This window comes from Sceloporus undulatus, chromosome 1, assembly GCF_019175285.1.
Source record: "Sceloporus undulatus isolate JIND9_A2432 ecotype Alabama chromosome 1, SceUnd_v1.1, whole genome shotgun sequence".
In the NCBI taxonomy this organism is placed as follows: Eukaryota; Metazoa; Chordata; class Lepidosauria; order Squamata; family Phrynosomatidae; genus Sceloporus; species Sceloporus undulatus.
This window is the reverse complement of record NC_056522.1, coordinates 100,762,337-100,776,125: the sequence shown is the minus strand read 5'-3', so window position 1 is coordinate 100,776,125 and position 13,789 is coordinate 100,762,337. Positions and strand designations below refer to the sequence as shown.

The following is a 13,789-nucleotide window of genomic DNA, read 5'->3' as shown; positions in this document are numbered from 1 at the left end:
TTATTATTATTATTATTATTATTATTATTATTATTATTATTATTATTATTATTTCCAGTGAGTGATTCCTTTAGATGATGTGGCCAAAGTATGACAGCCTCAGATTGATCATCTTTGCTTCCAAGCAGATTTCAGGCTTGATCTGTTCAAGGACCCATTTGTTTGTCCTTTTGGCTGTCCGTGGTATCCTCAGCACTCATCTCCAGCATCCCATCTCAAATGAATAGATACTTTTCATGTCCGCTTTCTTCATTGTTCAGCTCTCCTATCTTTACATGGTGATGGGAAATACAATGGCTCGGATGATTCTAACTTTAGTGTCCATTTGTATATATCTTTACTCTTTAGGATCTAGTCTGGTTTTTATCTAATTATAGCCACAAATGTATCCTTTTTGGCTGAGGAACAGCAGTTGGGGGAAAAACACACCTGGGTAATTAGGCCAAATGTTCCATCCAGATCTCCTGTCCTTAGAATCTGTGAGTGAAGATCCCCCCCCCCCAATCCTCTGGAATTTGCATAGAATAAATTGGGGGGAAGGGGCAGGTGAGCGGCATGTATGTGCAGCGGTCAGCCACATTGGGAACTTGTCTTCCTTCAAGCCAAAAAAACTGCAAGTGACTTGCTGTTCACAGTTGGGCATGAGAGACAATGTAGGATCTGATTAGGCTATTCTGTCAGGTGAGTAGGCACAGACCCACCTGCCTCAAGCAATAGCTCATCCTTGTTGATGTAGTTGTATAGTTTACATCCTTTAGGCAGCTTTTTTTTTTTTTTTTTGCCTTCCCAAACCTGCATTTATAGGTGATACAGTCCAAAGATGTGGACTAGAGAAGAGTGGGAGGGAGAACAAAATGGGGTGAGTGGGTGGATGAAAAAAGGCAAGTAATTGCTCTTTCACTCTTGCATTTTATTCTGTTTGGATCCTTACAAAAAATTAATGTAATTTTATTACAGTTCATTCCTTTGATGTGGCTGAGCATTTTGTTATATATGGAACATACCTAGCAGACTTAAAATAACTGAAAAGCTGTTGGGATCAAAAGGCGTTTGGTAAACAATTTTAAAACTATGAGGTGCGTTTTTGCTGTTCCTCATTTGAATTTAATATACTGAAGTTTCACTTTAATGTTTAGTATTGGTAGTTTGTTGGTCAATTTAAAGGATAACAATGGTACTCATCTGAGTTGTATCTTAAATGACTGAATCTTTTCTGTTAAAATTGATGTTTACACTGTAGTGTCGTTTATTTCAGGTATAAGAGGACACAGGAGACTCTGAGTCAAGCAGGACAAAAGGCTACAGCAGCTATCAGCAATGTTGGTACAGTCATCAGTAAGAAGTTTGGAGATATGAGGTACAAAAAATGGACTTAATTACAAGGATGAAATTTAGTCATATTCTTCCCTTTTCTTTATTTCACAGCATTATGATAATTAAGTTGAATCATGGCTAAGCCAACTTTTTCTCCTTTTATCACAAACAAATAATAGCTAATTAACATTGTATTGCTGATTTAAAGTCTTGGTAAATTGCCAGAGAAACAGGATTACTTATTGGAATCCTATTTAGTAAGCAGCACTAAACATATGTAAGTGGGGCCAGAAAAACTCCATTAGCTTAATTCTTTTCATGAATTGAGTCTTTGAAACAGAAATGTTTGAAGAAGAAAAATTTGCCTCCAAGCAGTTTTTGAAAACATCAGTAGAGGCTGTACTATTTTATCAAATTCCCAAGGAATGTTAAACAGTAATACTGTAAAGACTTTGGTTAAACAATCCAGCATCTTTCATATCTCCCTTCACTGCCCTCGGCAGAATGATCTGCACAAAGGAAGGTGGATCTGTTCAGAGATTCAGAGCTGTCCCTCACAGTGGAATCAGTTTCCTTCATGTGACATTATTGGTATTGCAGATAGAAGCAACTGTTGACTGGCATGGATTTCTTCTAGAACTATTTGACTTAAATCTGTATGTATCCTCTCATTCCTACCCAATCTGTCCTCTCCCTAGTTTGAGAGCTGGGAGGAATTTACACAAAGAGCAGGCTCAAGATTAAAGGGTTAAGCATAGTGTTGTGGCTTAAATATCCTAAAGGCCCCAGATTCCCACCTGTTCTTAGAAGCTAAGCAGAGTCAGCTCCATCAGTACTTGGATGAGAGACCACCAACCAATACCAGCTGCTGTTTCAGAAGAAGGAATGGAAGAACCACATCTGAATAGTCTTTGTTTAAGAAAAGCCTGTGAAATTCATGGAGGTGCCATAAGTTGGCCGTTGATTTGAAGACAGATCCATATCATATTGCATAGAACTGCTTCTCAGTTTTCAAAATAGAGTAGAAAGCCCAGGAAATTCTAACCACAAATTAAGTCACATCAAGCTTGGCCCTGTAGTTGCAATCTTTCTGCTCACGTACAGAGAGTTAACAAGTAGTCCAAGAGTGATTAAATCTTTGGATTTTAGGCATATATAAGTGTTGTTATTTTTTTTTCTTCATCGACCGACCAAAAAAGAATTACTGTATTTTCTGGCATATAAGACTACTTTTTAACCCAGGAAAATCTTCTCAAAAGTCGGGGGTCGTCTTATATGTCAGGTGTCATCTTATAGGGCAGGTGCTGAAACCTCTGAGCTGGACTGGAGAATCTGTGGTCGCTGCATATGGTGGGGGGAGCTCAAAAATAGCTGCGGCTGCATCCCCACCATATGCAACGATCGTATGAAAGCAGCTACCGCTCTGATAGTCTTGGAGACAGGGAGGGCTGGGCAAGCAGGGAGAGCTGACCAATCCAAGCAGGCTTTGTATACAACAAGGTTTCCTGCTAAGTACCTGCATGTCATTTGAATTAAAATTACCATATTGAAATCAAATTTGATGTTTTTTTTAACTTGTATTTGGTGTGCTTTGGAAGAGGGGTAGTCTTATACGGTGAGTATATCCCAAACTCTATATTTTAACTGGAAAAGTTGGGGGTCGTCTTATACACCCAGTCGCCTTATACGCCAGAAAATACGGTAGTTGTGAACTACATATATTGTTGAGTTTACTACGGTCATTTCTTGCTTTTCCTTGTTGTTTATCACCTTTTCTCTTCCTTCCCCCACTCTATTTTCCTCCCCACCCTGAAATGTACATTTTGGGCTCCCCACCCTGAAATCTACAATAGGGCACAAACATCTTCATGTGCATCTCTCACTGAAGTGTTGTATATAGTCTAGTATTTTTGTTTTCTAAAAAGTGTATTTTAACTTCTACTTTGAAAAAATTCACCTTTGTTTTCCTGTCCTTCTGAACATCGTATTGTTTAGCACAAGTCTGTGGTACTTCATAAATGCTAGAGAATTTTTTTAAAACACTAAAACCAAATTAGCAAAACCAAGAGTGTGAAAATATTAGGATCTGGGCTTTACAAAAATGCTAGATTTTAATTTTGTTTTATGAATAATTTCCTTCTCATATGAATAATGTAGTGTGTAATGTAATATATAAAAGAAATTCATATTTTCATCCTTGTGATCATAATACAAAAGAAAGAAGTTGAAAACAAATCAGGACACTGAAAAACAAGAATAGTTCAAAAAGCTGTTAAATTTAATGTAGACGTTTCCTGTTCACAGAATAGCTTTCTGACAATTACTTTGTTACCAGTTTGTATTTGATAACTCTTAATCTTTTTAAGCCTTGTTTTCCAAGGAAAGCGAGCCAAAGTAGTAGTCTGAAAGAAATGTGTGTGCAAGTCTGATTGTTCAGGAAAGCTGGAGAGCTGATTACAGTTTCGTTGTCAGCCAGGGAATTAAAAGATAAACTCAAGGATAGAAGCTATTGCTCTTATTACTTTGAACTGGTTACTGTGTGTTAGTTTCATCAAACGTTCAGATGCTGTGTGACACAGCAGAGCAGTGCCTCCACCCCAAGGCCTCTGTTTGGACAGAAGTATATATAAAGTGTACCTCAGGGCCATTACTCAGTAACTGCTAAATTGGTTTGTATTTGTCTGTCTTCATTATGTTTGAAAAGTAAGAGGTGATAAAGGAGTATTGTCTGTAGCATTTAACCTGTGGAGACTAGCCATTCCCTACCCTAATGTTTTATAGAGAAATCTTATACAAAATTATTTAGAAATTGTTTCCATTAAGGTCAGTGCCACTAACTCCCAAGTAAATTATCCCAGAGTGCAAATGTCTGTCATTATTTAACCTGTCTTTCATGCAAAGCCTTTAGGGACTTTCTCCTGCATCCTATTGTTACAAAACCTATTCTTCTGGATTGTTGAAGTATAGGGAGCAGGAATGATGGTCCCTAAAGCAAGGAAACCCAAGGTCTGGTTGCTTGAACACACACACAGAAGTAAAATTGGTGTACAGTGGTGCCTCGGGTTACGAAAGTAATTCGTTCCGCGGCCGCTTTCGTAACCCGAAAAGCCTTCGTAAGCCGAATTGCCATAGGCGCTAATGGGGAAAAGCCGCGATTCCGTGCGAAAAAGCCGAAAAAAGCACCAAAAGTTTTTTCGGAACCCGAAAAAACATTCGTAACCCGGAACAATAATTCCCTATGGGATTTTTTCGTATCCCGAAAATTTCGTAACCTGGGTATTTCGTATCCCGAGGTACCACTGTATCTTCCTTTTTGTGCTGCAAAATTCAATGGGTTGGAGCAATAGTTTTATTCCTATGGTAGGTGCTGTAGGCTATATTTAAGAGGAAGTAACTGGCAAACCCACGTTGAGTGTTCCTTGCCTAAGAAAACTTCATGAAATTCATGGGATCACCAGAAGTTGACAGGCAACATGAAGGCATATACGCACAAGAGTGTTCCTGAGAGGAGTTCTATTCCCCATACTCTTACCAGCAGAAATTGGGTGGAGGCAGATTCCTTCCTTTCCCTGAAGTTTCCAGCACTATGTCTTCCTCTGTTTGGGAGACTCCTGTGAAACGTAAAATTGAGGCTGAAGGGGGAAAGGATGAATTGGTGTAGATTACACATTCCACTCCCATTCAGTCAGCAAGAAAGCCCTGCTGGATCAGAAGCCTTCCACTGATAGAAAAAGTCCTTTTGTTCTGCAAGGAGTTGTGTTATATCTAGTGTTTGTATGTAAAAACAGTGCTGAATGCACTGCTTGATTGAGTGCTGAATGCTGAAATCCAGCACTGGGAACTAGATATACCATCCTTTTTTTAACATGTTGTCTTCAGTATGGCTAGAGATGTATGCAAAAAATTTATTGGTTGAGTACAACTGACGCATGCCTCCCCCCTTGATCTGTGGTACAGGTCTTAGCACTTGAGATGCTGATAACAGATAACTGAATAACTAAGTGGTTTGCTGTTCTTGTGTGCCTCAAGTTGTTTCTGACTTATTATGGTAACCCTAAGGTCATTTTGAAATGTTTGTGCATGTGTGACACTTTTTAAAATCACCAGTGAATATGTTGTACCAAATTATTCTTCTTGATGGTGCAGTTTACCGACCTCTGCTGTTGCACAAGTTCCATTCCTTCCTGTGGAGTTCATTTGAAATTCCCAAACAAGTCTCATTGCATTACCAACAGCAGCACTTGTCTGATTGTTCCTCACACAGTGAACCATTCTTAGTGGTGTTGTATCACCCATACTTTTAATTTAGGCATTATAATCTATTATTATGAGTAATCTTTTCAGTAACTGGTCCCATTGAATGGTTGCCAGTATGTTCCATCTATTGCAATTGAACTGATGGAACTGAAACAATGAAGCTACAAGATTGTAAATACTAATATGTTGAAGCTGCCTTTCAGCTTCACACTTATTTATTTATGGATCTAAACATGTACAGTAGGCCCTTGGTATCTGCTGGGGTCTGGTTCCAGGACCCCTATGGATAACAAAAATCTGTGGATGCTCAAGTCCCATTATATACAATTGCATAGTAAAATGGTGTCCCTTATATAAAATGGTAAAATTAAGGTTTGCTTTTTGGAATTTATAAATTTTATAGATGCTTTCAAAGCATGGATGCTTGAATCCATGGATAAAAATTCTGTGGATATGGAGGGCTGAGTGTAGTTTTCTCTTTGGATACACTTCCTTTGATATTATTGTACTTTAGTTTTCGGAGATGAAATAATACTTGCTTTGTTACATAAAATTATAGCGTTGGAAGAGATCACAAGGGCCATCCAGTCCAATCCCCAACCCCCTGCCATGCAGGGACTCTCAATCAAAGCATACCCGACAGATGGCCATCCAGCCTCTGTTTAAAGACTTCCAAGGAGGGAGATTCCACCACCCTCTGAGGAAGTGTGTTCCACTGTCGAACAGCCCTTACTGTCAGGAGGTTCCTCCTAATGTTGAGGTGGAATCTCTTTTCCTGTGGCTTGCATCTAGTGTTTCAGGTCCTGTTCTGTGGAGTAGCAGAAAACATGCTTGTTCCCTCCTCAATATGACATCCCTTCAAGTATTTAAACAGGGCTATCCTATCACCACTTAACCTTCTGTTTTCCAGGCTAAACATCCCCAGCTCCCTCAGTCATTCCTCATAAGGCATGGTTTCCAGACCCTTCACCATTTTAATCGCCCTCCTTTGGACACACTCCAGTTTCTCAACATCCTTTTTGAATTGTGGTGCCCAGTTCATTACACTTCTATTAAAAAGTTTTTAGCTAGAGCTGTTCATGTTAAGTAGTTCTGTGCACATGAAGTTGTGTGTGAAATGTGATGCAGACTTCAATAGCAGGCATGGATTAGTTGGAATCTTCTGGTTAGTTAAGAGCACTTTGGGGGCTAGTCTCAAACTGGATTATGTTCTTATCATCAGCTCCTGTGAGGTTGCAGCTGGTAGAAACAGGATTGCTGTGTACATTTTTTCCTCTATCATGCTTACTGGCAGCCTTGTGACTAGAGTATCAGCAACAGCGATATACACAGCTTCACCAACGTTTACTGTGCACATGTCCAGACGGAAAAGTCAAGCTAACTTGCAAATATAACTGAAAAAAGGTTATGTGAACTAAGGCTAATGTTGTTGTTGTTGTGTGCCTTTAAGTAATTTCCAACCTATAACAGCCCTAAGGTGAACCTATCACATGGTTTTATTGGCAAGATTTGTTCAGAGGAGCTTAGCCTTTGCCTTCGTCTGACACTAAGAGTGTGACTTGCCCAGGGGCAAGGATTTGTATGCAAACCACACTGGCTCTCTGTTGAGACCAATGGACTTATCTGTTTTTATGCATTCATGTACCTGATGGTTGTAGAGCAGGAGTGGGCAAAGTGAATCCTCCCAACACAATTTTGAAGCCTCCAAGGGCCACCCGAAACACGTATTTTGTGGCAAAATTTGTTTTTTTAAAACTGTTTTTTACTCTGGGCACTTTTTCATTGTTTATGTACACCCATTGAATTTGGGCCCTCTTTTTCAAGTAAGAGGTAGACCTTAATTAAAATATTCCATTTCTAAAAGGTTTTTTAAAAATTGAGGGACATCTGGCAGTTGCCCACCCCTGTTGTAGAGTTCCAGTTGGTCAAGTGAGATCTTCATAATAGCTCCACAGGATTCAGATGGAATACTTCCATGACACAAACCTACTGAATCTTTCATATAGCTTCCAAGCCACTCAACACTATCGGCCTGAGCACCATTCATTCACATGTAATGTACAAGTCTCCCATTATAGCATGTATACAAAGCAATTTAATGCAGAATCACATAAATGTTGTTTTAACACTTCTGGTGTTGAGTATTCCATGTCAGGTTTTGAAAAAAGTTTTCATAACAATCTGCTAGTGTTAACTCTTTTCAATTTTTCCTTATGCTCCTGGTCCAGGTCTCATTCACTTGGGTAAGATTAATGTATGTTGTAACATTTGCTATAGTATATCTTTGAAAAGGACACAGCATGCTTCTCTTTTGTGTTACAAGATTAGAAGCTTTGTTGTCTTGCATCTTAAACAGGGTAGAGACTGCTAAAGATCCAGAAGCAAGACCCAGACAGAAGTGAAAATGTTACTCCTGATTCGAGTAGGCCTAATGAAAGCATTCAAAATGTATTTCTCCTAACAATTGTTTTCCCCCAGAGGTTGAAGTATGAACTCATACATACCGTATATTCTACATAAAAATGTAGAATTATTTTCAGATGGTTGTTTTTTTGAGACAGGGTAGTATTGTGGTTACTGTGGTTAGGCAATAATATTTTGGCTTAATAAACTGAGATGTGAGTGAGCCTTGTGCCAGTGCACACAGCCTTCAGTATACAATTAAGCATAGTTTCCTGTTGACTTGGTTTGTAACAAACCATGATTTTAAATCCCAGATTGCTAGTGAAATGCCTAGATGCAAATGCCCAGCTGACCGCCCTAGTCTCTTACACATCAACGGAGAATTGAATGGCCCCTCCAACAAGGAGCAGGCTTCTCAGTTGAAATGGAAGGGAGATCTAAAATTGTCTTACATGGTAAATGCATAGCAGATAAAGAGACATACATAAATTTATCTCTTTCCCACTTCCATTTTGAAAATGAACTACATGGGCATTTGTGAATATGTGCAAAGATCCAGACAATATTCAAGTAGCGCAGTCGTTTCTACAGGGAACAGGAGAGGCAACTTTTTTCAGATAAGCTTGGATAGTTAATTTTTCAGCCCCAGAAATATGTCTGCTATTCATTAATAGCAAACATTTTAAAGAACAATCATTAAATTTAGTAGATAATAGTCATTGCGATATATTAGTAATAATGGGAAATGAATAAATAAACTGTCCATTTGACTTATAGAATATTGGCCTGGTGTGAGTAGTTTTTTCCAGGCAGTCTCAGCTATAGGTCTGTGATCCAGCACCGAAGGGTGATTGTAAAGTCCTTCAACTGTTCCAGGATACCTTTCCCCGTTTTCTGTTGCGGTACTTTTCTGCAGTCCTCTTCTTCTCCAAACACTTCTCAGTTGTTTCCCCTCTTGAACATCCCATGTAAACTTTCTGTTTCCCTATGTAGAATTCCTTCCTACCTATACAGACCTCCTTTCACAGAATGACAGAAACATGCAACGTAGGCGGGGAACTAGTGCACTCCACCCCCTGCGCATATGCTTGGTCTATCCAATTCTTGAACAGCTGGTTATGGCTTGTTATGATATAAATTGCTTTGTTTCCTTTGATAAATAAAACAAATTATTATTATTATTATTAATTAGATTTAGGCCTCGCAAGAGAAGATTCTGTATGGTATTATTATGAATCTTGTTCAGCCTTTTTGACATTTGTACATTTGTACATATTACATTAGGAAAAACCGCTTCCCACCAGAACCTATGTACCAGAATTTATGACTAAGAAGTGAAATTAATCTACAGTTCGATGTTATTAATATAAGTCAAAGTGCAAACTTGTATTAATAGTTTTATTTTTTCTTTCTTTCATGCTTTGGAAAAGCAGTTATTCTATTCGCCATTCCATAAGTATGCCTGCTATGAGGTAAAAGTTCAGACATTAATATTAAAATGTGAAATCCTACACCTTTTACTTTATAGTGAATTTTTATTGTTAATTCCTCTTGAGTCGGGCCGACTTGTGGGAACCCTGTGATGAGACATATCCAAGAACACTTATCCTCCACTGCTCTGCTCATGTCCTGTAGACTCAGGCCTATGACCTCCCTGATTGAGTCTAGCCATCTGATGTGTGGCCTTCCTCTCTTTCTACTGCCTTCTACCTTCCCTAGAATTATCATCTTTTCTAGTGAGTCATGATATGGCCAAACTATGACAGCCTTAGTTTCTTCATCTTGGATTCCAGGAAGAGTTCAGGCTTAATCTGTTCAAGGACCCATTTGTTTGTCTTTTTTTTAGGCCGTTTTTAACCTTTGCTTCTGATATTTGCTTTTTTTTTTATTAGCGAGAACCTTGTGACAGAATCAGACACAAGGTTCTCATTATAAGAAAGCCTTGTGTCTTGTTCTGTTTCAAGTGAAAAAAGAAAGTAAACATTGAGAAGCTGAAGGTGATTGGCAGGAAAATTTCTGAGAATAGATGGTGAAAAATGGAAGGTGACATTTATTAATGAGTCAAGTAATGCTGTTACTGCCATTAAATAGTGATATTGAGAGAAAATCTATTTAAATATGTATTGATCATAGTACTGAAGAATATGGTATCTGAAGATCATGGTATCTGAGGCACATGGAGGTGAATAATTCATTTTTGACAGCTAATTTAACCCTGGGTCATAAGTTGCAGTATCTACTGTGTAGTATAGAATTACTCTACCACTTCAAATGGTAAAAAATGATGATATGGCCTTGCATGATCAGTTGTGTGTTTAATAAATAGCCATTTAGGAGATTAAAACCAAATAATGGCTATGGCATGAAGGGACTTCCCCCTCTTTGCCTTCGCTATAATCCTGGTCAAAATTCCACTTGATGCCTATTTTTAGCAATGGCAAAAAAGATTCTGCTGGTGCCAATGATGGATCTCCACATTGCAAGTAGCAGATGAAGGTAGATATGATTCCTCTCAGTACGAAGAGATTAAGATGTACTCCATATGCCACAGCTATGATCCAGTTTGGTTCTCAATACACTAGATTTTTTTGAAGTAAATATGACAGAAGATAAAACTGTGAATAACATCACACTGAATTTGGCACATTGGTGAGTATTCTCAGTGGCTGCTCCTAGTCTATGAAACTCCTTCTGAAGGGAGGCTCAGTTGGCCCCCTCTCTGTTATTTTTTTACTGGAAGGCAAAGACATTATTTAACATGCCTCCAGCTTTTAACTGGTTGGCGCAGAATGGGTTGTGCTATATGTTTTTACTGTGCTTTGAATGTGTTTTTGACTGTTTTAAATTTACAGCTGGAATTGTTTGACTTAATACATCATAACTCACCTTTATGGTCATTGAATAGGTCACCTCTGTAACAACTATGCAGTGACCAAAATCACCCCCCCTCAAAAAAAAAAAAATTCACCTTATAAGCAACACAGTGCCCCCAATATGGCCATTTCCCTGTTGTTGGAACATTGACTGGATAAGTGGGGAAACATCCAGCTATTTTCCTACAGCTGGACATATGACAAGAACATAATCTGCAGAAAGCTTGCAAAGACCTCCAGAGATTTGTGCAAATGCCTGTGATAGCCTGTCCAGCTACAGGACAATAGTTAGACATGCCTCTGCTCTCCAACAAAACACAGAAATAACTGGTTCAATTGTTTTTAAGCTTTTGTTCTATATTTTTTGCTATAATTTGTTTTAACTTGTATTGTAAATGGCCTTGTGTCCCGTATTGGGAGAAAGGCGAAGAGCTAAATAAATAAATAAATGCAGATAAATGCAATAAATAAATAAAAGGTGAGGAGCTAAATAAATAAATAAAAATTAATTAACTGGAATTCAGATATGGAGACACAAGCTGTGGTTGATGGGTCCCTTCATTTATTTATTTCTGGTAACATTGTTCAGAAGCAACAAAGGACTTGGACAAATTTGAGAGAGATTAACATTCAGCTCTTTGTTTTATCATTTTTAGGAATTCTCCTACGTTCAAGTCCTTTGAAGAAAAGGTTGAGACCACTGTGACAAGCCTTAAGGTATAAGGAAGAAAATATAGTCTGTTTTGGAGGGGCGGCTGCATTGCTGGGAGGGAAGTTGGTGGGTGTAGCATTTATTGTTTGTGATCTTTCTGTGCAAATAGTTCAAGGAGCTACAGTACAATAATCCACACCCATCCTGAGATCAGTTACTTATTGTTTCTTATCTTCAGGGTTTGTTTGTAAATTAGTCCATCATCAATGCAATAGAAACTCTTCTCTCAACCCTTTCTTAATTCTTGTATATCTAACAGACTTCATGTCCATCATAGCCTTTAAGAACAATTTGTGCTGTTTAGATGGCAAATTCAGCATTGTTTAGAGAGGGAAGTATTTGAGCCCCTGAAAGAAAGGAAATCTGAATGTCTATGAAATGCATTCAGACTAGAAGAGGCAAACTGAAATGTAATAAATGCGACAAGGGTTACTGTGATGCAGACACATCCTAATAGACTACTGTTTTTATTAAAGGTTTGCTAGTTTAGTCATTGTTGGCACTTGCACCAAAAGCAAGTTGGGCTTTTCTGGGAGGTTCCTGCTGTAAAATCCCTCATTGCCAACACCACTTTTGCATTAAGTCTTTATCACAATCAAATGTAACAGTATTAGCGACAGGTAAATCTGAGAAATATAGCAATCTTTCTATAATCAGATAGTTTTCCCATTTTCTCTATCTTGTTAACATTTTATAAATATGGTTTAAAAGGCAGATATAGGAGAATGGACAGCTGTATTTGAAACTAACATTTTATTTAGTTTTACAGACAAACAGACACAAGAAATTTATGACATTGGAAAACATAAGGCAGGAGATGGGATTTAAAGTCCAGCATAGCAGAACTATGTTCTTTCTCCTCCATCATGCCTCCAAACCCTACCTTTTAGCTTTTTCACCTCCCCTCCCCAACATAGCCATTTACTGGACAATGGTGAGCAGCTGTGGCAACAGTGAAACATCCAGCTATGTGTCTGTAGCTGGATGCAGAGCGACTATGCAATCCTCTAGGAAGCCACCTCCCTCCCATTAGTAATGGGAGGGAGGTGGGTTGGGGGAATGGTCATTGTGCAAGGGAGGAAAAGGATTTCAACCTCCCCAGCTACCCAAAAGTGACAGGAAACTGACTTTCTAATAGAAAATTAACTTTGGGTAAATTACCACTGTTTTATATTCACATTTTAACTTTGACCTTGCCTTTTACCCTTTTCTTAGTAATCACTATATAAAATTCTCAGTTTGGCACTAACCTCCAGAAACTAGCTCAGGAGGAATTTCAGATATTACTTCTCTTTTTAAGGCATTTAACACTTCAGTAATCTGCTACATGTCAGCTAGTGAAAGAAAAAATAATATGAAGTAACTCATATCAATTAAGGTCATAGGGCCCTTCTGTTATAGTCATGTGCTTTTGTTTGGCAATGAACTAAAGAAGAAATGACTTAATTCATTTAAGTAGGGTAAGTGAATGACTACATTTGATTGTTCCTTTCAGACAAAAGTTGGAGGAGCAAGCCATACTGGGGGAAGTTTTGAAGAAGTTCTTAGTTCTGCTGCCCATGCCAGTGCCCAGAGTTCAATTGTAGGCACTCGGCTTCCAGAAACAGAAGAGGAACTGCAATGCTAGACTGCGGAGATGTCCCTGGTTGTCTCTATCCAATTGCCTAAGTCCAGTTCGCACATGAAATCCTATTTATTTTCTCCATAAGATTAAGATGTAGGTGTGTTGACATATAGAGAATGAATGAAACAGTTTATGGAGATAGCTTGTGATTAAAAACAGCTGGAAAATTGCAGAATGGTTGTTAGCTGTAAAAGATGGGGGGAGCATATGCCTGCATTCATGATTTCATGGAGAAATTAGATGCGTCCTCTTGTCTGAACAAGATCAGTCGTATTTCATATGTGGTTTTTCGCGTTCAACTTCTACAAGACAAAGTGGTGTATCACTTTTGAAAATGGTTTTTACCAGTGTTGTCCATGCATGTATATTGAGGGTTTTTTTGGGGTAATCAGTTTAAATATTGCATTTTCAAATTGTATGGTTTATCTTAAAATAAATGAACAAATGGTTCTTGCTTCCCTTCATTTCAGCACAAGCTCTTGCTTGGGTCTTCTGCTTTATTTAAAGGAAAGATTTTTATTAGAATGATATTCTGTCCTTAAGGCATCAGTTTACCAACCACCGCCTCCATTTGGTTCACTGAGACTTGTTTGCTTAATAATCTGT

The 13,789-nt window shown here is 38.4% G+C and overlaps 1 protein-coding gene across 11 annotated transcripts in view; it reads left to right on the top strand.

Annotated features, from left to right (window-relative positions):
* The window catches only part of TPD52L1 (TPD52 like 1), a 50,835-nt gene extending 37,188 nt beyond the window's left edge, over positions 1–13,647 (top strand). For 8 of the 11 annotated variants that reach the window (XM_042446382.1, XM_042446379.1, XM_042446385.1 and 5 more), the window contains exons 4-8: positions 1,256–1,357; positions 7,800–7,814; positions 9,408–9,446; positions 11,504–11,564; positions 13,055–13,647. In XM_042446382.1, the coding sequence (XP_042302316.1) occupies positions 1,256–1,357; positions 7,800–7,814; positions 9,408–9,446; positions 11,504–11,564; positions 13,055–13,186 (349 nt within the window). In that variant the 3' untranslated portion in view covers positions 13,187–13,647. Of the gene's footprint in view, positions 1–1,255; positions 1,358–7,799; positions 7,815–9,404; positions 9,447–11,503; positions 11,565–13,054 lie in introns of all 11 variants that reach the window. The other 3 variants (XM_042446377.1, XM_042446378.1, XM_042446380.1) reach the window with 3 other exon arrangements.
* The last annotated feature ends 142 nt before the right edge of the window (positions 13,648–13,789 follow it).